The 22023-nt window shown below is 47.6% G+C and overlaps 1 protein-coding gene across 1 annotated transcript in view; it reads left to right on the forward strand.

The window, feature by feature from the left end:
* Nucleotides 1–14016, forward strand: part of PNKD (PNKD metallo-beta-lactamase domain containing) — a 50276-nt gene extending 36260 nt beyond the window's left edge. Inside the window, exons 3-9 of the mRNA XM_056861616.1 lie at nucleotides 1076–1188; nucleotides 5660–5718; nucleotides 5992–6084; nucleotides 6367–6530; nucleotides 6760–6846; nucleotides 12540–12655; nucleotides 13829–14016. Coding sequence (XP_056717594.1) covers nucleotides 1076–1188; nucleotides 5660–5718; nucleotides 5992–6084; nucleotides 6367–6530; nucleotides 6760–6846; nucleotides 12540–12655; nucleotides 13829–14002 — 806 coding nt within the window. The 3' untranslated portion in view covers nucleotides 14003–14016. The remainder of the gene's footprint in view (nucleotides 1–1075; nucleotides 1189–5659; nucleotides 5719–5991; nucleotides 6085–6366; nucleotides 6531–6759; nucleotides 6847–12539; nucleotides 12656–13828) is intronic.
* Nucleotides 14017–22023: the final 8007 nt, after the last annotated feature.

Genomic DNA, 22023 nt, shown 5'->3' on the forward strand with positions numbered 1-22023 from the left:
TGATCAGTTCACCTAGAGAAAATGGCCAATTTGGCAATTGGACTCTATGGCATTGAAGTCCCTCCCCTCCCCAAACCCTGCCCTCATCAGGCTCTGCCCCAAAAACCTCCAGGTATTTCCCAACCTGGAGCTGGCAACCCTAATGTGGAGGGAAATTATTTGTGTGTGTGGAAGAGCAGCATTCAGTCCACCCTCCTGGCAGTTTGAAGTGGTGCAGCCCGGATATAGATTTACTAGCTCAGTGAGAACTAGGACCTAGTTGGTTCTCGCTGCAGTGGTATTAGAGTTCTATCATACGCTTTAAAGTTGTTTTAAAAGCCTGTTGTACTTCCTTCTCAAACTACTGTTACAGGTGACAGACGCTGTTAAATTTTCCAAAAAGAGTTTCCCAGACTGAGTTCTGGGTGCGAGTCCTGATGCTAAGCGTTTGAGGACAGGCTGCAGGTGGTAATGTGGTAATATGTTGTGTAGGGCAGTGGTAATATGTAGGCACTTTGCCCACAATCCAAGGCATCTTTTTATTGTATAAATTATTTCCTATCTGTTCCACCTTCAGTCTCCCTGAGGAAGGTGGAATAGAAATGCTGTAAAATAAATAAATAAAATGTTCCCTTTAAAAAGGGGGGGGGGCTGGGCACATGTGAGATGAGAAAGGTGTAAATAAGGATATAAAGAGTGCCAATAAAGGAGATTGTGATTGTGATGTAAAGTGTGGCTAAAAGACCCACCAGTCCTGTACTTAGGAAAGACTTTTTTCTGTTCCCACATCTCTATCTAGAATGGTTCTTGCAAAGCTCCAGTTTCTCACTTGCATTGCAGGGCTGAGACATGGGGCAAAAACGCACGGTCGCTTTAGCCTCTTTTAGTCCCTGTTTCAGCCAGGATTCAGCCAGGATCAAATGCCTGTGTTTTGCCGAATGTGCATTTGATCCTGGCTAAATCCTGGCTGAAACAGGGAGTTAAGGAGGCTAAAGCAACGGTGCATTTTCACCCATGGATTCCATTACTTGCAGTATCGTCTTCTGGGGTCTGTTTGTCTGACTTTCCTGCTTTCTTCCTTGCTCTGTTACTCCAGGAGTGAAGATCCTGCCAATCCCTGTCTTGTCCAATAACTACAGCTATCTTGTTATTGACACTGGCTCGAACTGTGCTGTGGCTGTGGATCCTTCTGACCCTTTGGCTGTGCAGGTGAGGGGGGCAAAATGAGACATGCCAACCCACCAAACAGATGGGAACTTTATCCCTTCCTCTCAAGCAAGACTGGAGTTTCTTTTCTCACTCAATATGCCTGTAAATTAGTCTGGTTTAGCCTTTTACACAAGGCAAGAACTCATGGCTATCAAAATAGGCTTATGAGCCTAGCCCACCCGATAGAGGAATATTTAATGCTTAAAGAGATCGCAGAATGGCATGAACAGAGAAAAGGAGCAAGCAAGATACATGAATGGCTTTACTGAAGTGGACCAATTTCTCCCTTAAGGCAAGGGCCTGGTCTAGGAAAATAAACCCAAAACATGTGTTGTGCTACAGGAGGAAATTGGTATTGCCCCATAGCCAGCCACTATTCGGGGGGGGGGGGGCAGGGCTTGGAGTGGGCTGGATTCCTTTATTCTGGATATGGACATTTGAATCATGGTGGGACTATCGTGACTCTCTCTGGGCATAGATAGCAAGGCATTGTTTGTAGCCTGGGCACCCTTTCATTAGGCAGAGTGAGGCAGTCAACTTCAGGCCGCAAATGGGTTACCACTGAGAATTGGCAAACTGTTGGTTTTTTTTAAAAAAATATTATCCTTATGACAGATGACGTTTGTATTTTTGGCGAAGACACCCAGTCCCTGTACTCTGGGCATAACTACACTATAGACTGTTTTAACAGCCATTCATTCTCTTAGGAGAACCCTGTGAACTGTTGTTCTGTGAGTGGAGTAGGGATTTAGAGAATTCTCGATGCCTTCATCAAACTACTGTTCCCAGCATTCTTTGGAGGAAAGTTGTGACCATTAATCCAATTCAAGTCTTTCAGCCTAGATGTACCCCCACACGCTCTCTCTCCTGTTTCTCTGTTCTTGTTTAAAACTTTTTGGAACAAGGTTATTTATCTGCAGCTGCCTCATCTCTGATGCTTCACTTCTGGTAGAATGGATGCCAGTAGAATGTTGCTGAGGCACTGAATGAAAACCCATCATACAGTTCCCTTTATATGTTTGCAGTTGATTTGTTATTCAGAATACTATATACATTCGTTTTAGCCTGATATCTCACCCTAGGAAATATTTTCTGCACTCTCCCCTCACCATATTCTGCTCTTCACTGCCTCTTCCCCCTGAGGACTTAGGCTCTGTCTCCCCATAGATGGGCTGGGAAGCAATCAACTATGTGGGAGCTGTCCACCCCCAGGGCCATTCTAAGGTCAGAGACACCCCACGTGATGAGCACCACCGTTCCTCCTGCTTGGGGGCCTATTCTCTTGCCTTTTCAAAGGCGCCTGTCCAGCCGGCTCATCCTGTTATACCCAAGAAGCAGCTGTGTGCTTTGTTCAGCTGCACACTGCAGAGACATGTAGGGATGATGGATGAGACAGCCAGACCAGGTACCCAAAGGAAAAGGGTTTGATATCTAGACTTTGAATGAAAGGGTGAGGGCAGCTATAAACAATAATGATATCCCTCGGTGAGCCAAGAGTTTCCTTTCAAGGGTTTTGTCTAGGCGCCTGCTGATTTGGAGTGCTGTCACGTGAATCACAATGAAAGAAACACTTTAGGCAGTAGGAGAGGCTAAAATAAAAATAACTCACCCTTGGAAGACGATGCTGCCGAAGAAAACAAGTGTTTAATTGACACTGCTGCAGTTTGACTCCCTTGTGCTGTTGGAGGCAACTAGAGTAGCACTTGTTTGGTTGGACTTCCTCTGCCAAAAGAAAAGGGATAGGGGGTGATTCTGCCAGATCTCCCTGCCTCACTGCAGCCCTTGTGCTGCATGGCATTTTGCCCATGAGTGCCTGTTGATCCTCAGCTGCAAGTATTCAGGGGCCATAGGGGAGGCCACTGTGGGAAGGCAGGGAAGATCGCCCCCTGCACATGCTTTTTGCTCTCCTTTCATAGCATTCAGTTCACTGGAATCCTCCTCAACTTTAATTCAGAGACCTAGAACAATTTGTTTTATTTACCGTATTTTTCACTCCATAGGACGCACCTTTCCATAAGACGCACCTATTTTTTAGAGGAGGAAAACAAGAAAAAATCTTGTTTTCCTCCTCTAAAAACTTGTCTTATGGAGCGTGTTCCCCGCTCCGACGGCCAGCTGGGAGGAGGGCAGGGCGCTCAGAGCCAGCTGGGCTCGTGCACGTTGGGACGGTGCGAGCCGGCGTTCCCCGCCCCGACGGCCAGCTGGGAGGCGGGCGGGGCCACACAGAGTGAGCCGGCGCACGCGCCCAGCCAGCTCTGTGCGGCCCTGCCCGCCTCCCAGCTGGCCGTCGGGGCGGGGAACGCCGGCTCGTGCCGTCCCAACGCACACGCGCCCAGCCGGCATTTGCTCCATAAGACGCACGGACATTTCCCCTCACTTTTGAGGAGGTAAAAAGTGTGTCTTATGGAGCGAAAAATACGGTACTCATTTATTTATAGGCTGCCTTTCTCACTGAGACCCAAGGCAGATTACATTGTGTAAGATAATTCAATCAACTAGTATGTGACACCCAACAAACAATGCAGTAGGGTGAGGGTCGCAAAAAATAGAGGCAATGCCAAAAAACACACAAACGGACTCGAATCTGATATGTCATAAACAATGCAAAAAAGAATAGAATTACAAAACTAAAACGTAATGCAGTAAGAGCAAACAATAAACAGTAGACTATTCCCTTTATAAAAATGCCCTCCTGAACAGTTCTGTTGAATTAGCAGATTTCTTCTTCCCCACAAATCAAGTATCAGTCCATGAGGTCTTTTCAGTCAGACAAGGGAAGCAACCATCACTCCTAGCGGCAGAGGCACAATCAAAGACCTTTCCTGCCACTTGTGCGCCACAGTTCAGAACTAGAAATGCTCAATGACTGTTCAGGATGAAGGCATTCCCCTGCCTTCCCCTTCTTTCTGCCCCGTTCCTAATGCTGAAGTAAAAGCTTGTCTAGAAAGAGTCTAATCATCCATCCTTTGCTCCAAGTGGAATAGAATTGATTTTTCAGCCAGATAAGCTAAAATATTTTCTGCCTTGTGAAAGCTGATTAGGTGGAAAGGTGGCATAAAAATGCTTTAAATTGATAAATAAATATGATGATCCTCTTCTCATATGTTGGGGGAAAATTCAAGTCTAGGCAAGGAGAGCCTTTGAGATACACAAGTATTTCTGCCCTTCAAAGCTGTTAGTGATGCTTTCTGTTGCCCTTCCCAAAGCCACCCTCTCCCTTGCCCCAGAGACATAGGCCCACTTTTCACGGAAGATTTTGATGCTCTCTTGCTGCGGAGCAAAACAAAAAAAGCGATTTAAATTTATTTTTCATGGGCGCAATTTAAATTCATGTTTTCATATCCCCGTCAATCCAGAAGTAGTTTTGGTTATTCATGGGAACAAAGCAAGCAATATTCTACAATGGTTTGGTTTGTCCCCTTCTGAAAAGCTGATGGTTTATGCCTGCCCCCAACTCCGCCCCAACTCCGCCCAGTGGATTACCCAGTGCAGTTCACCTCTGTGGACACAGCCCCAGCCAAAAAAAGCACCAGTCCCTCCGGTTTCCTTATATAACTTTTCTATTTACCATGCTCCCTGTTCCCCCACCCACCCATACTTGGCCATGCCCCCTCTTTCCCAGACTTTGACAGGCAGTCATCATTGTGCCCCACCCCCATAGAGCTCCAGCCATCCATTGCCAGGAACTTCCATCCAGATAGAGAAGGGAGACCCAGAGCAGACTGGCTGCCCCTCTTCAGAAGGGTGACGGGAGTTTTGGCTTGAATTTGCCACTCTCAGGATGCCCCCCCCAACACACACACACAGGATTGCACTGGCAGGAGGGAGACCCAGAGCAGACTGGCTGCCCTTCTTCAGAAGGGTGACGGGAGTTTTGGCTTAGATTTGCAGGAGGGAGATCTGTCCTGCCTTGGAGGGAGGCTGTCCCCCGGGCTTGAAACTCTCCCAGCCAATCGCCGTTCACAGGGGAGGAGAAATTAGCCGACATGGGCGGGGACAATTGGTCCGAACCCAGGAACGTTTTTCATGGAGCGAAAAAAAATGCGTAGCAACCACAAAGAACGGACCAACACAGGTTTGAAAAGATGCGGAGTTGACGCGGTTTTTCTGCTAAAACTCGAAGCGTTCATGAAAAATCAAAAATTTGCAGCGGGGCAAAACAAAGGCGAAACCGTGCCAAACCTCCGTGAAAAAATGACCTAAGAGATCCCATTGGAATCCTGTTGTCTGCTAGACTAGTTCCGGCCGGCCCTTTCCCAGTTGGGCTGTGGCTCCAGTCATCGTACAGTCTGAAGGCCTCTGCTTTTGCTGTGCGGCCCCTTGTCCCTGTAGGACAGAGGAGGGAAACCAAGAAGTGTTCCTGCCATTGAAATTTGAGGTTCTTGGTTTTTTAGGCTAGCATCATTGATGGCCTTTATGGGGTGCAGAGCAGCAACTGCTCTCCTAAGCATTTTTCTTCCTTATTCTGCAGTCAGCTGTTGAAGAAGAGGGGGTGACGCTGGAGGCCATCCTGTGCACTCACAAGCACTGGTAAGGACACCCCCTGGTTTCCACTTTCCCGTGGTGAACTGAACACCTGAGTGCCGCTGAGCCTTTGCAGCCCTCTTAATGTAAACAGCATTGGCGGGGCGAGGGTGTCATCTTTGGGGTCGCCACCCCCACTGTGGCTGCTGGAAGGGAGCTGCCTCCTTACCTCTTAATGGGAAATGAACCTTTTTCTGGGCACTGAAATCAGGAGGGGGGAGAGAAGGATCAGTGAGAAAGAGGAGCATTCTTTGTGGCTCAATGAGCATCCTCCTGCAGGGATCACAGTGGTGGGAACGCAGCACTGCGGCGGCGGCACAGTTCCTGTAGGGTGTATGGCAGCAGCTGCGACGACATCCCCGAACTGACAGAGTGAGTGACTTCTGATCCCTTGTTGGCGATGAGCACAGATAAAATGTACCCCTGCCAAGCCTGGAATGGAAAAGCAAATCCTCAAGTTAGCCCATCCTGATTGGGGGGGCTGTAATAAAGTCACTGTAGAGTTGCTGTGCTGCTCTTTTGTCCACAGGAAGTGTTCGGCCAAGCAGGGGACACACACCCCCGGTATCCTGAATGGGATGCTAAGCCCCTACAGATTTTCCAGGCTGGCTACAGGTTACCCCTTCCTCCTTGTGACCCATTATTGTTTTCCAGTCCCCTCTCAGACAAGGACACAGTAATGATAGGACGGTTGAACTTCAAAGCCCTCTTCACTCCAGGACACACGGTGGGGCACATGGTCTATGTGCTGGATGGGAAACCTTTTGAAGGGCCAGCCTCTCTCTTTTCGGGAGACCTCCTCTTCCTCTGTGGCTGTGGTAAGTTAGCAGTTGAGGGGGACATGGCGTGGGATGAGGAAGAGAAGTTCCCACTGCTCCTACCTCTGTTTCCAAGGAAGATCTTGATTCCCACCACTAAGGAATACATTGGAATTTTGTCCCTGAGCACAGAGGCATCTAGGTGAAGGTGAAAAAAAATAAGGGATTGAAAGGGGCAACTGATTAGTTGTTCCTTGTTAAATTAACTGCTTGTTCTTTATCCATGTAGGCCGTATATTTGAAGGGACCCCAGAAACAATGCTGGCTTCTCTAGATGCAGCAGCTGACCTTGCGGAAGATACACTTCTGTGGCCAGGTGAATGCTGCAATAGCTCTTTTAGAGCTTCTTTTTACTACACACCTATATGTCAGACTCTGGAGTTGCTGCATATCATTGCATTGATTGGGGGTAGGGAGAAGAATATTCACTAGAGACTTTGCTAATGGACTGTTCAGTGGGATCATGGATGACCGGTGGGGACAGCTGAACTGACATCCCTATTGCCCTCCCATTTTAGAACTGGACATGCCTCTGCTTGATTGAGACTGTGAATGCAATCTAGATTCCTCTGCGTAAAATTGACAGAAATCAGGCTGTCAGGCCCTTTACCCCTTGGTGGCCAGCCCAGGGATGGGCATGTCCCAGCTCTAGTAGGCAAGCCCAATATTCCTTGGGGATTAATAGTTGATGGGTCTCTACCCCCCACTCCTGCATCACCCTCTTCTTGAGGATATGGGGCCATCTCCCTGCCCGTTGCTCATCCAACACCTCCCTGTCACTCACGGCTGTCATGCACTGGAAAGCTTCTAGCGACCCATCGGCTCCTTGGGCTTGCCGGAAGGCCTCATCTTTTTCTAGCTCTCCATCTACAAGTTCTCTGGCCTGACTGGGTCCTGGCTTTTCCGACTCTGGTGTTTGGGTTTCTAGGGGTAGGGCCTCCTTGGGAGAAGAGCTGTGACACACCTGTTGTAGGACCTTGGGTAAGAATGGTGCATCCCTCCCCAACAGGATAGGGAATGGTAAGTTGCTAACTTGTGCCACCACCATCCGGTAGCGTCGCCCCTGTATCACCAGTTCAATTTCCACCACCAGGTATTTTTCGAGGGGTGTATGGAAACAGCTATGGTGGCATGGCGGAGGACGGGAAGAGCATTTGGGTGCAGGTGGATACGGATCATTGAGATGGAACTTCCACGATCTATGAGTGCCAACCGCACAGGCACCACCAGGGGCGGGGGGTCGAGCAGAGTACGTACCAATCTGCCAGGATTCCTCCCAGCAGAGATCGCATTCCATCCTGGAGCCATCCTTCCTTCCATAGATACCTCGGGGTGAGGCCAAGGGTCGGTCCACCGAAGCCATGGTTCCACCCCTGCAGGGAATTGCAGGGACAGCTGAAACTCCCCCCCCCCTTTCTGGTTCTCTGGGGCCAGGGTACTCCATGGCTTCACGACTGGGGGTTCACTGCACAGGTCCCTTGCTTCGGAAGAGATGACATTTTTGTGTTGTGGCATCGATCAGGTTTGTGGGTTTGTTACACATCAACCAGTCTCTTGCTTTAGGTGAGATTGTTGTTAATGGTTGCTCCAGTACCACCTGATCGGCCACCTGTTTTGCCTCGGCTGATTGCGGGGCTAGCCAACGCTATGCCACATTGTACAAGGCAGTCACAAACGCCCTGGGTCTGTCCGTTTTCCTCCAGGTCATGACCCTTAATTTTTGACAATGTGTCCCCAGGATAATCTTGCAGTGAGCCAGTATAGCTGCTTTAAGACGGTCGTAGTCAGCGCCCTCCGCCTTTGACAGAGCTTTGAGAGCGGCCCTGTGCTGGGCCAGTCAAGTCAGGACCCGGGATGCAGGTCTGACGCGGGTCCCAAGGCCACCCGGAGGGCTCTGCTGTCCTTTCAAATGCCTCCAGGAAACCTTCAATTTCATCCTCGGGGCCCAATTTCATTAAGGGTACAGTAAGGCAGACGACTGGCTCCGACTGCAAAGGGAGCCATTTCTTGTTGTTGCTGGGCTTAATCCCTGAAAAGCCGCTTGTCGTGTTCAGCCAGCCATTGACCAAACTGTGCAAAATCCATGGCTGGGAACTGGGCGGCGTCTTCGAAAGTGTCGCTGTTGTAGGATCCAGCGGGTGGGCCAAGGCGCAGTTGTGGCCAGGGGCGTGAAGGTAGCTGGCCTTATGAGGGCTCTGGCAGGCCTCCACCTGACTGGGGGGGTTGCGGATAGGGTGGCGCCTCACAGCGGGGCCGAAACTGCCCACGTTCTCCACCACTTGTGGTGCTCTTCCTGGATCCTCCCATGCTGGCAGCAGATCCGTGTTGTACCCAGGACACTGTCAGGCAGCCACCCTGGGGGGAGTGGATCCAAGGTGTCTTTCCCCATTGGGTAGGTTGGCTGATGGGCCTCAGAAAGGGGTGAAGGAGTTAAGTTCACTCCGTCTTCCCCGCAGAGAGTTACAATTGCTGTCTTGTTGCTGCAGCTCGTCTCTCTCGCTCCCTCACACTCTTGGGCAGAAAATACTCTGCCATCCTCCCCAGCCTCTGCCTTCTTCCCCAATCTATGGGGAATGCTCCCCCCCTTTCCCCTGGTGGCTCTGTCCCTTGAGTCTACAAAGGGCCTTCCCTTGAGACCCTGTCATTTCCAGCCTCTGCCTCCTTGTACCAGGAAGCACTGTATGAGGGAAACATTGCTGCCATGGTCGGGCGTCAGGCGAGATGCTCCCAGCCCGCCCTCTTTGTTTCCCTGCTTGACTGTATCCCCTGCCGCGCTCATGAAGTGGCTTCCCAGCCTTGCCCAGGACTGCAGCGTTTTCCTGGTGTCTCCCTGGACGGCGAGCTTGGCTGTTGTTGGGGCGGGGCTTCCCGGCCTTGTCCTGAGCTGTGGCGCTCTCTCGTCTCTTCCCCAGCCGCCGCACCAGCTGGACATGCTGCCCGCCCTGCAGGTGAATTCCCAGGGTCGGGTGGTTGTGGTTCAGGCCTGCTGGTGCCCGAGGGTGAGGAGGGGGCTGCGTCTGTAAGTCCTGAGCCAGTGGAAGGCTCCTGGGTCTCGGGACACACCCCGTGATATTGCTTATGGCTTACTTCAGCAGCTTTGAGATTGTACAAAGGAGAACATGCATGTCTCCTTTCACATAAGCTGAATGACCTAGCATTTCATTCTTGGGCCAGGTGCTCAAGTGGGTGGTGGCTACACAACCTCAAGCATTCTTGGAAGAGATTAATCCAGATTCGGGTCTAGGTTTGGAATGGAAATGAATAATAGAATCATAGACTTGGGACCACCAGGGACATCTAATCCAACCCCCTGCACAATGCAGGAAATTCACAACTACCTCCCCCCACCCACCTCCAGTGACCCCTACTGCATGTCCAGAAGATGGCCAAGATGCCCTCCCTCTCATGATCTGCCTGGGGTCATGACCAAGCCTTGGTCTTGCTGACAAATGATCTTTCCCTGATGAGTGGAGACTGATGAGGGGAATGCGCTCCTGAATTCTTTTGGACCTCTTAGCAGCTTTCAGTACTATTAACCGTGGAATCCTACTGGAGAGGCTGGCTGAGTTGGGGGCAGGTGGTTCCACTCTTACTTGGCTGATCAATTCCAGAAGGTGGTGCTGGGGGACTGCAGCTTGTTTCTGCGGTATTTCTGCTGTAGGGTCCAACAGGGATCCATCTTGTCCCCTATGTTGTCTAAAATCTGCATGAAACCAATGGGAGAGATTATCCAGGGATTTGAAGTGCAGTGTCACCAAAATATGGATGACTCCCAGCTCTATTTCTATTTCTGCTTATCAACCGAGTTGTGTGGGTATGTGGAAGTCCTGGATAGGTGATATATTAGTCAGTTTTGATGTTGTATCCCTCTTTACCAAGGTTCCAGTAAAAGACACAATCTCACTGATTAAACAGATTTTCCCGAAGATATAACAGCCTTATTTCACCATTGTTTGACAACAAGTTATTTTCTATGGGATAAAGAATTTTATGAACAGATTGATGGAGTAGCTATGGGAAGTCCTCTCAGTCCAGTAATAGCAAACTTTTACATGGAATATTTTGAAAAGACAGCATTAGAATTGGCACCTTACAAACCTACAGTCTGGTTCAGGTTCAAGGATGATACATTTACTATTTGGAGCCATGGTGAAGAAAAATTAATGGACTTTCTAAACCATCTTAATAATATCCATCCAAACATTCAGTTTTCCATGGAAAAAGAAATTGAGGGTAAACTCCCATTTCTTGATACCCTGGTCATCCGTAAAACAAACTTTCAGTTAGGTCACAAGGCCTACCAGAAACCAACTCACACAGATCGCTACTTACACAAAAACTCCAACCAGCACCCCTGACAGAAAAGAGGAATAATCAAAACATTAATGGACCATGCAAGACGGATCTGTGAACCACAGTTTCTCAAGGAAGAAATTAATCATCTAAATCACACACTGCTAGCAAACGGCTATTCTAGAAATGAAATCAGAAGGGCCATTATACCAAACAAAAATTAGAAAACTCAGGAAAAACAGTCTCCCATAGGAAAGGTATTCTTGCCATTTATTAAAGGAGTCACTGATAGGATGGAGAAACTTTTGAAAAAACATAACCTACAAACAGTGTTTAAACCCACCAAGAAAATACAACAAATGCTACGATCAGCAAAAGACAAAAGAGACCCCCTCACCTCTGCAGGAGTATATCGTATACCTTGCAGCTGTGGAGAAGTTTACATCGGGACCACAAAACGCAGCATACAAACAAGGATAAAAGAACATGAAAGATACTGCAGACTTGGCCAACCTGAGAAATCAGCAGTGGCTGAACATGGACTGACACAAACAGGACACAGGGTCTTATTCCAAGACACTGAAAGACTGGACAATTCTACCAACTATTTTGTCAGATTGCACAGAGAAGCCATTGAAATTCATAAACATCAGCACAACTTTAACAGAAAAGAAGAGCGTTTAAGAATGAATAAGGCTTGGCTTCCTGTCCTGAAATCTCCAGACTAACAAAGACTACAGTCCACAATAGCCATAAGGATTAGCTTTGGAATTCCACATGTTAACAGATCACTTCAGGATACAATGGTTCCACATTAACATACCACAACCTCATTAGCACATTATCTTGATACTTACAGGACAATGATTAGCACATTACCTTCAATACTTTACAGAACAATGACTCAGCTCAAACCCAACCCCCTTCTGACTATATATTGCTTTTCCTACACACTTGACACTGAGAGACACTCTCTTTCAGTGTTACTCCTCTGAAGATGCCTGCCACAGCTGTGGGCGAAACGTCAGGAAAGGAAATACCAAGACCATGGTCACACAGCCCGGATAGCCTACAAGAACTGCTGAATACAGAGATCATATCAGCCCTGGGCTGAAAAATCTCTACTAGCTGCCTATCTGTTTCCTGGTGTGATTCAAAGTGGTTCTTATTTTCTAAGGCCCTAAATAGCTTGGGGGCTAGGGTATTTGAAGAAACGCAGCTACCCATATTGTCCAGCCCACCGGTTAAAATCCTCTTCTGAAGTCTTGTTCTTTGTGCTTCTGCCTTCAGAAGTGAGGCAGGTGGCAGCCAGAGACAGGAACCAGGCAAAAACATTCCTTTCTACCCAGACTTTTTAAGCTAAGGTGTTTTTTCTTGTTTTGCGGTCTGCTTCTGCCCTGAGGACTGTTTTTATCAATGTCATTTTAAGTTCCGTTGTGATTGTTTTAAGCTGTTTTTATGTCCCTGACCTGCTTTTAAGAGCTTTGTTTTAATGCCTTTTAGATGCAGGCTACCTCCACGCAGGTCTCTGGAGACGTGGCAGATGTATTTTCCAAATTAATAAATAAACCACCATGGGACTCCAAGTGTGGTGATTGTAGGGAATAAGAGAAAGCACACTTTGAGCTTTGGTGGAATCAGAAGAGCTGAAAGAGAACATTGGTTTAGTTGGGCTTTGAACACAGGTTGACCATTAATGTCCTTTTCTTTCTTTAGGACACGAGTATGCCTTAGAGTGTCTAATGTTTGCCAGTCTTCTGGAGGCAGAGAACCCTTTTCTGGAGCAGAAACTACACTGGGTGAATCAACAGCGGGTTGAGAAGAAAAGCACGGTGAGGAAGTGTGTGTGTCTGTGTGTAAAAGAGAGAGAGAGAGAGAGGCAGAGACAGAGATGGGTTTTGTAGACCAGAAGCTGCCATTTCACACTTGGAACTGGAATGGGGGATAGTTGATGTCATTTAGAATGTTCTATGGATGTAAGATTCAATGGCCTCCCCCCTTCCCTTCATTTGGTGTGCAGTCACGCATGTTTCCCTTCTCCCCCAGAACCTCTTCGTTCTAAAAACTGTCCACTGCAGGTGTTGTGGCATTCGCCCAAGAGGAGCTTCCTGGTTCTTCCTTTCCACTGGAAACACCTGTCTAGGGATTTTCCTGTGTATCTTTCATTCGAGCCATTTGGGGGGTTTGTATGTTTAGTATTGTCAGGCTCATAATCCCATCTCTGGTTCTTTCCCAAGGGTTCACTCAGCCAGCTTGAGGTCTGAAGTAAAACTCTTTATTATGAATGCAGACTAAAGGCAGGACAGCTCAGAGGCTTGGAAAGTTGGCAATACTCTACTGGGAAAGCTGTAAGGTATAAAAGCGCTAGTACCAAGATACTCGCCTGGCGTAGCCAGGCAACCCTGATAAGGTTCTCACAGGCAAAGACACAACATTTGCCAGGTGCCAGACGAGACCGAACTGAAAACATAAACACCCTGGGAAACGGAATCAGGCCAGGGCCTGACAAGTATTTGATTGAAATCTGGCTTATAGAAAGGAGGGGAAAAAGAAAATGGAAGAAGAGGAGAAAAGCCAGAAAAGTACAAAATAGGTTATAGTTAGAACATAGTTAGAGCAGATAAAAGAAAAGTTGGGTGGTAAGTGGGAAGGAGAGAAGCAAGCAGGGAAAGTGGAAAGGATACAGGGGCTGCTAGGAGGAGGAGGAGGAGGAGAGAGAGAGGCTGCAGTGTGGAGAAGGGGATTCAGTGGAAAACAAAGTGAACCCCACAAGTGTGTGTGTGGGTTCCCCCTGCCTGCACATACACAATGCACAACAGTGCAGTAGTGTAATAATGTCAGCAACAGGTAAAATAGAAACACCTTTAGAATTATTCCAGTGTATGTCCCATTTGTGCTCCTCTAAACATGGATATTGTAAATTATTGTAAGGGGTGGTGACTGATACCACCACCTGTTGTCTCTGTTTATTTAAATGCACTTGTCCCATTCTGTTTCTCTCACAGTGTCCTTCCACCATTAGTGAGGAGAAACAATACAATCCCTTTTTGCGGACTCACTGTCGAGAGGTACAGGAAGCCATGGGCATTCAGCGCCAAAGGGATGAGGACTGGGACACCTTCCGGGCCCGGGTGCTGAAGGAAGTGCGACGGCGAAAGGATGCCTTCAAGGCAAACTAGCAAGTGGCGTTGGCACCTGTGCTCAGATGGGGGAGGGTGCCGCAGCAGCAGCCTCTGTGAGGAGTCGGGTCACAAAATGGGCGCTACACTACTGAGGAAGAATCTACTTGAATGTTGATCTCTCCCACAATGTGAAGTGAAAGGAATGGAAACGCTGACATTCAGGTTCTTTCCCCAAGTTCTGGTTGCCAGCATTGCTTCCTCACATGCCATAAGAATGGGACCTCCAGCCTGTCAGTAAAACTCTTGTCTCCTGGAGGACTGAATAGATTTTTGTAAAATTCAATGGGAAATGGGCCCCTCCTTGTGCCCTGTTGCTTCCCACCTAACGTGCTCTGGGTGGATGAAGTGGTGTGGAATTAATGCTAGGAAGAAAAGCTGAAATTTGTGACTTTTTGAATTTTGTATGTTTGAGTGTGCCTGCCTATTGCTAACTCAGGGGAGCGTTTGATAGCTCTCTTGGGTCTTGTTACAAGCACAATTTCAACAGTTTGTCCACTTGTCTGGAGAGATGACTGCCCACCTGTGAAACTGAGGCTTTTTATTCTTTTAACTTCTGTCGAGCTCATAGAAAGGAACCTTCTCCATCCTGTTTCTCATTGTTTTGGGCAGCTAAAGCACCTTCTAAGGCCACCTACATCCAAGAAGATAGATTCCTGCTATACATCTTCAGTTTGATCCTTCTTTTCTGGCTTCTATACATTGACCTATTCCTGAATAAAAAGGCCAAGCATGAGTTTGTGGCTCGTGTTTTTGAAAGACAGATTTCCAGGCTTGTGCAACGTCCCATCCCTTCTCCAATTGCCCCACAAAGCACAAGCACTCCTAGGATCCAGACCAACAATGCAACCAGGGAAGCATACTTTCTCTTACCTGTGAAAGTATGTGCCAGTCCCAGAAGCAGAGTAGGGTTTGCTACATTACTTCTTTCTATACACTTAACATGCAAGTGTATTGACAGGAAAGATGCAGATGAACGTTACGGGAGTGGAGGTGTTTAACCCAAACTTGGGCTGTATCCACACAACAAGGATTCTCCATTTCACTGTCCGTGTAGCTGCGCATGGATTGGCAATGAAGCATCCACACAGAATGTTTGTGTTCACTGTTCCTTCTTCATCTGCTGTTTTCCCTACTTTCCCCCCATCACTTCACTGTTAGGCTTTTTTTCTGGCTTTTACAAAAGTTGGTAGATTGCTATAGCATTATAACATTATAATGATTGATTGCCATGATCTGATAGCTCCTCTGAATTCCCAGATTTTATTTAAAAGAAAAGAAAAGAAGAAGAAGCAAGCCTCTAGCCCTTTTAAATGAAACCCAGGAACTCAGAGGAATTAGCAGGTGTGGCACTAGATTGTGTGTATATAATTACCATTTAAAAAGAAAACCTAGCAAAAAGAATCGTGCAGGGGGTATTGTATTGGGGGTGAGGAAAATGGTGTCAATATGGGCAACACCTTCAGAAATGCATACCTTGCTGCCCATGTGCTGTGCAAAGGTGCTTTCCAATGTTTCCAAAACGATCATGGCAAACCAACTTTGTGAAAGGTTACAAAGCATAGCAGGGAGAACCCAGAAAGTGAACAATTAGGGGACGACATGATGCGGATGCTCCAAAGAAATGCACTCCAATTTGGATGCTGAACAGGAGCAAAACCTCTGTGTGTGGAGGCCACCTTGACCCTCAGCGGTGTGGCCATATGGTTGCTTGTTGTGTGTAGGTATATGAATTAGGCTTCTGTTAACATTACTCTGTTAATAACACAGAGGCCTTTTATGCAGGGAGGTTTCCCCACGGTCACCCCCGCTGACTGCTTTGAAGCTTCCTTTTGATTATGCATGCCTTTCCCACGTGTCAGAGGTTGCCTCGCTCTCCCCACGTGTTTTGCCTGTGTTTTCTAGATGCTATTTTAGCCAGAATCTGGAAAATGAGAGCAAAACGCATGGGGAGAGCGAGGCGACCTCTGACGGGCAGAAAAGACATGCATAATCAAAAAGAAGCCCTGAAGCAGTCGACGGGGGTGACCGTGGGGAAACCTCCCTGCATAAAAGGCCAGAGTTGTTTTAAAGAAGGGCTGACAGTTTGTTAATTTCTTAAACATTATGAAAGTTATTTGCATTTTTAACACACTACATATTATATCCTCTCTCTTGGGGCTCCACGAATATCTGATTCTCTTTTTCAAAGATTTAGACAATATTTTCTGATATTTTCTTGTGAAGTTTAATGAGCTGCAATTTTGGTTTCTACTTTCAAATGCTGAGGCTGTGTAGTGTAAACAAAAAAACTTAAAGTGTTAGAATAAAGGTTTACAATGCTGAACACTGTTTAGTGTCAAATCACTGAAAAATATATTAATTACAGTCCAACCTGTTCAGGTTTAATTCTTCATAAAGGATGAAAAGTGGTAGGTTGGGGCTGTGCGACTGCACATCTCCTGTAGCGTTCCGGAGTTGGTGGCAGTTAGAAAGGGCACAACCCGCAAGAAGTGAGACACAGCAACAAAAGGCCTCGGAGGGACTGAAGACTCCCTTTTCAATGTGTAACGAATATCAAGATCAGGGATTGGATCCAGCGCAAAATTTCCACTTGCTCTAAACTTGTACAAGCAGAAACACTAGAAAAAGGCAGCAGTAGCTGCTTGTGCTCAGTCAGACTTATTGTATCCCCACTTGCTTTTTGACTCACACAAGGTGCAACAAATTTCTGGGCGCTATAATGTATAGGCGGGAAATGCTAGCTGTTGCACAAGATCTTGCATAAGCAGAACTGCACTGAGTCCATCTATGTTTTTGCTTCTGCCTCGCTGAATTCAAACCCAGGTCTGTAGATCTCAGTTACAGCCCACCTGTTTTCCCTGTTTTACTGGAACTCCCCATCTAGCAGAGGAATTGGAAGAGAACAAGCACAGAATACAGCCCTCTATCTGAATACAGCCCAATCTTCTGCAGGCTTATTCAGGACCTAATTACATGATACACTTTTCCCAGGGGTATACCTGACTCATGGTCTATGTACCCCATCAGTGCATGATACAGAATCAGAGTTGGAAGGGACCACCAGGTCTCCTAGTCCAATCCCCTGCACAATGCAGGAAATTCACAACTACCTCCCCCACACACCCCCAGTGACTCCTATTCCATGCCCAGAAGATGGCCAAGATGCCCTCCCTCTCATGAACTGCCTAAGGCCATAGAGTCAGCATTGCTGACAGATGGCCATCTAGCATCTGCTTAAAAACCTCCAGGAAAGGAGCACTTACCACCTCCTGAGGAACCGCTCTAACTGTTAAAAAATTCTTTCTAATGTCTAGACCAGGGGTGGGGAACATCAGGCCCGGGGGCCGTATAAGGCCCGCAAAATCATTTGGTCTGGCCCTTTGTGGGTCCTGGCAGATCTCTAGCTCAGAAGGATTGAATACTGGCGATCGGCCCCCTCCCTTCTGGTTCTTTCCCCCTCCCGCGGACAGGAATATTCAAGGTGGATGTGGGTTTGTTTTGCTGAGAAAAGGAACCTCCCCCCCCCCTTGCAGAAGAGTCCTTAGCTATGAAGCTGCTAGGACCGCCCAAGAAACTGTGTTAACCCTTTCACACCCGGGCCATGGAGAAACATATTCCCTCTGTACTACAAGAGGGCTGGGGGCAGAAGTGGCAACAATGGAGGGGTTAAAGGGGGCAGGGCCAGAATGCGCGGGGGCAGGTTCTTAGCCAGTGTGTCCTCATTTCATCAGAGGTAGCAGGAGCTGGCTGTAGAATCCGGCCCCGACCATGCAGAGCAGGAGCAACTCCGGCATGCGGCTGGATGGCTATGCCCAGCTGGTGCAACAGAACATCCTGTGCCACCAGGTGGGCGAGTGCACCACTGGTTGGATGCCTGCCTTCTTGCCTGCGTGGGGGGGATCATCTGGGCAGCTGCCTGCTTGGGGCTTGGTTAGTACCCTATCTCCCTTCTGGTTCTTTCCCCTCTAAGTCCTGCAAAAGACGCATAGGGTGGGAAAGTGCCAGACTGGGGCATTGCTGGACCAGGCTCCTTCACCTACAAGCCCCGAGTGGCTTGTCGCTCACTCCGTCTTGTGCTTGCTGCCCTGCCTGAATCTCTCGGGCCCAGCTGGGGATAGCAGAGCTCAAAAGCGAGTCTCTCTACGTGGCAGAGAGATCCAAATGGCCCTTGCCAGAAAAAAAGGTTTCCCCGCCCCCCCCCCCGGTCTAGATGGAAACTCTTTTGATTTAATTTCAACCAGTTGGTTCTGGTCTGACCTTCTGGAGCAACAGAAAACAAGTCGGCACCCTCCCCCTGTTTCAGTGTAAATTAGAATATCATCCAGATATACCACCACCCCCTTAAACAACAAATCATGGAACACCTCATTGATCATTTCCATAAAGAGTCCCGGAGCCCCTGACAATCCAAAAGGCATTGCATTATACTCAAAAAGGCCTAGGTAACATGAAAAGATGGTTTCCCATTCATCTTCCTCTCGGATCCTCACACGATAGTATGCATCCCTTAAGTCCAGTTTCGTGAACATCTTCCCCTCCTTTAATTGGCTGAGCAAATCTGGAATAAAGGGGAGAGGGTAGGCATTAGCCTTAGTAACTGCATTAAGACCCCGAAAATCTGTTCAGAGTCTTAAACTCCCATCCCGTTTTTTAACAAAAATGCAGGTGCTGCACATTCGGAGGTAGAAGGGCTAATAAAACCCCTTTGAAGATTCTTATCAATAAACTCCCATAAAGCCACCTTTTCCTTAGGATTCATTGCATACATTTTTCCCTTGGGGAGTGTGGCATCCTTTATCAATTCAATGGCACAATCCATTTTTCTATGGGGCGGCAGTGCATCACACTCTTTTCCCTCAAACACATCAGAAAAATCCCAGTATTCTATAGGCAACTTAGACAAACCCTCTTCTTCCTCCAGCGTTCCCGCCACAGTTGGTAAACCACACTCCAGCTCTTCAGGCAACCAAGCAGGCCAATGTTCAGCAATTTCACAGGTGTATTGTTTACACTGAGGGCAGTCAAATGTCAATACTCCGTCTTCCCAGTTGATGTTAGGGTTATGCCCTCTGAGCCAGTTAATCCCCAGGACAATCAGATACTTTATGACAGGGGCTATAGTCATTTGGACTCGCTCCCAGTGTTCGCCTATCCCCACAAGTATCGGCTGAGTCATGTGAGTGACTGGACCCCCTGCCATTTCATTACCATCCATTTGTTCAAATTAAATCGGTTGGGCTAATTGCACAGTTTCTAAACCCAATCCTTTAGCAACCCCTGCACTCAGAAAAAGTGTGGCTGCAGCCTGAGTCTAACAACCCCAACACCGTGAGGGTTTCTCCTCCTAAAGGATTTTGTAAAGTCACTTCGATATGAATGGTGCCATGTTTCTTACCATCTGCAGGGCTCCTGGAGGCTGTTCTCCAGTCTGCTGCTGAGCCCTCTGATCCACAGACCCGACTCGTTTTTTGATTAATTGAAGCCCTCTTCCTCCTCTGAGGAGGAGGCAGTTGTACTTCCAAAATCCCCTATACCCAGTAGAATCTTCTCCTGAGTGGCCAGAGCCCTCATTTTTTAAACAGACTTGTTCCCACGCCATGTTGACTTGGTATCCGCTGGTGTAGCTTTCTTTGGTCCTGGTTGTACTTCACCAGCCCGGCCTCTCAACAGGCATTCAGCCACAAAATGACCTGTTTTTCCACAATACAGACATACTCCCTGTCTGAAAAACTCTGCTCTTTTTTCCCTCCCTCCCTCCGAGGTACAGTGGATTTGTGGGGCTGTCGTTGCCTTGATAATTTTAGGATCTGCTTTCAATCTGTCCAGCTAAACGAATCCAACCTGCAACCGTGGTTGGGTCATTCTGCATAATGGACCATTGTAGAATATCTGGATCAAGTCCTTCATGAAAATATTGGACCTTTGTAGCCTCAGACCAGTCCAATATCTTACAGGCCAGCTGCCTGAACTCATTAGCATATTCAACCATTGACTTAGAATCTTGCTTAAACCATTGCAACTTAGTCTTAGCTCTTTCTGCCTGAAAAGGGTCCTCAAACCTCTCTCTCAGGGCCATCATAAACTCATCCAGCTTCTCTAATTCAGCCACTCCGACATCATACAGTTTAACAAGCCAACTAGCCACCTCCCCCTCCAAAAGAGTGCTGATGTATCATACCTTACTGGCTTCTGAAGGAAAAGTCTGTCCTTGTTCCCTCATAAATCCATCCACTTGGATGAGAAAATAAGGGAGCTTTTCTGTATTGCTATCGAAAGTCACCTTGAGCTCCCGATTTATCCCAAAACGAGGCAAGGAATCCAGAGGCGCTGGAGCCTTTGGCAGTGGAACAGGTTGGGGTATGAGCGAAGCTGGCACAGCCCCAGCCACCCCTGGCACTGCTTGCTAATCTGGCTGGCCAGGCCCTTCCTCCCTGTTCTCTCTCCGAAGTTCCAGCCTTAACTGCACAACCACTTCCCTCAGCTCCCTCAACTGAGCAAAATCCTCCACATTCTGCTCTCACAATCAAGCATTCTCTTCCTCCAAAGAGGCAAGCTTCAAGGGTGTCTTTAGGAGAATCCTTTCTCCCCAGTGACCACTCGGCCAGTCATAGTCCAAATCCTAGGTCTCTTCCCAACCCTGCTTCCACAAGTGGTCAGTCTTACCATGCCGTCTTTGTTCAGACACGTGTGAGAAGTCTCTGCCCAACAAAGGGCAGCTATCCCCTCCACTTGGCCTCATGTCCCGGGGTAATTCAAAAGCACCTCCCGTAGTTCTTGGAACTGCTCCAGTTTGAGTCTTCCCCACATCCGTAGGGGGTTTCTCTGTAGGAGACTCTTTCTCCTCCTTATTCTCCTCCTCTAGGTGTTCCATAATGAGAAAAAAACAGAAAACAAAACAGACAAAAAATAAAAGCTGCTCGGATGAACCTCGTCAGGATAATTCCTTGTGTTGGTCCTCTTACAGCCAGAAGAACAGGATGATTAGAGTTTTACTGTGAGGCTTCTCATTGTCCAGGCAATATTTCAATAACCAAAGGGACTCAGTAGTTGTTCAGCAATCACCAGAGGTTTATTGTAACTCCACGGAGCATTCAGAAAGTCTCATAGCTCGGGTACAAGCACTAAAACTCTAATGACATATACATTCCAATAGTCTCCTGTTATAGATGGCACAGGCTCCCCTCCCCCTTATGTCCAGGTGGTTTCCCTTTCCCAGAGGCCTCCAGCGTTATCTGCGCCCCTCAAGGTCACTTTCTGCAGTGCTGTGAGAATTTACAGAAAACCTCCTCCACACACACTTACACACTTTCCCAACTCCCACCCAGGATTCAGACTACAGTTCATGGAAAAAAAACATTTTGATCCGGTTACCAAAACAACTAAATCCCTACAAACATTATGGCAGGTATTGGCATTAAACAAAATAACACCTCCATATGATAGCCCTTCAAGTACTTGAAGATGGTTATCATATCCCCTCTCAGTCTTCTCCTCTTCAGGCTAAACATACCCAGCTCCTTCAACCTTTCCTCATAGGACTTGGTCTCCAGGCCCCTCACCATCTTTGTTGCCCTCCGCTGGACACATTCCAGCTTGTCTACCTCCTTCTGAAATTGTGGAGCCCAAATATGAACACAATACTCTAGGTGAGGTCTAACCAGAGCAGAGTAAAGTGATACCTGTCAGGCCTACTCGCTGTGTCTCAAATAGTTTCGTTTTCCCACAGACTTTCCTCCAAGGATTGTTCAAGGACTGTTTTCCCTAAACTGCATTCCTGTTCCCTTTGAAGCTAGCTGGTGCCCGTGGGAGCTGGGATGCCTCTAGACTGAAGTAATCTCATGAGACTGTATTGCTGAATGCTTTTTTCAATGTTCTTATATTATCAAGTGCATGCCATTTTCCCCCATTGCTGTCTTTGGATTTCTAAGCTCTGCTTGCCTGTGATACCATTAAACCAACTCTTTTGGACTACTAAGTCTCCTGGTGTGGCTTTTGGTTGTCGTTGGGACAAGTGCTTA

Source organism: Euleptes europaea, chromosome 15 (genome assembly GCF_029931775.1).
Source record: "Euleptes europaea isolate rEulEur1 chromosome 15, rEulEur1.hap1, whole genome shotgun sequence".
Taxonomy (NCBI): Eukaryota; Metazoa; Chordata; class Lepidosauria; order Squamata; family Sphaerodactylidae; genus Euleptes; species Euleptes europaea.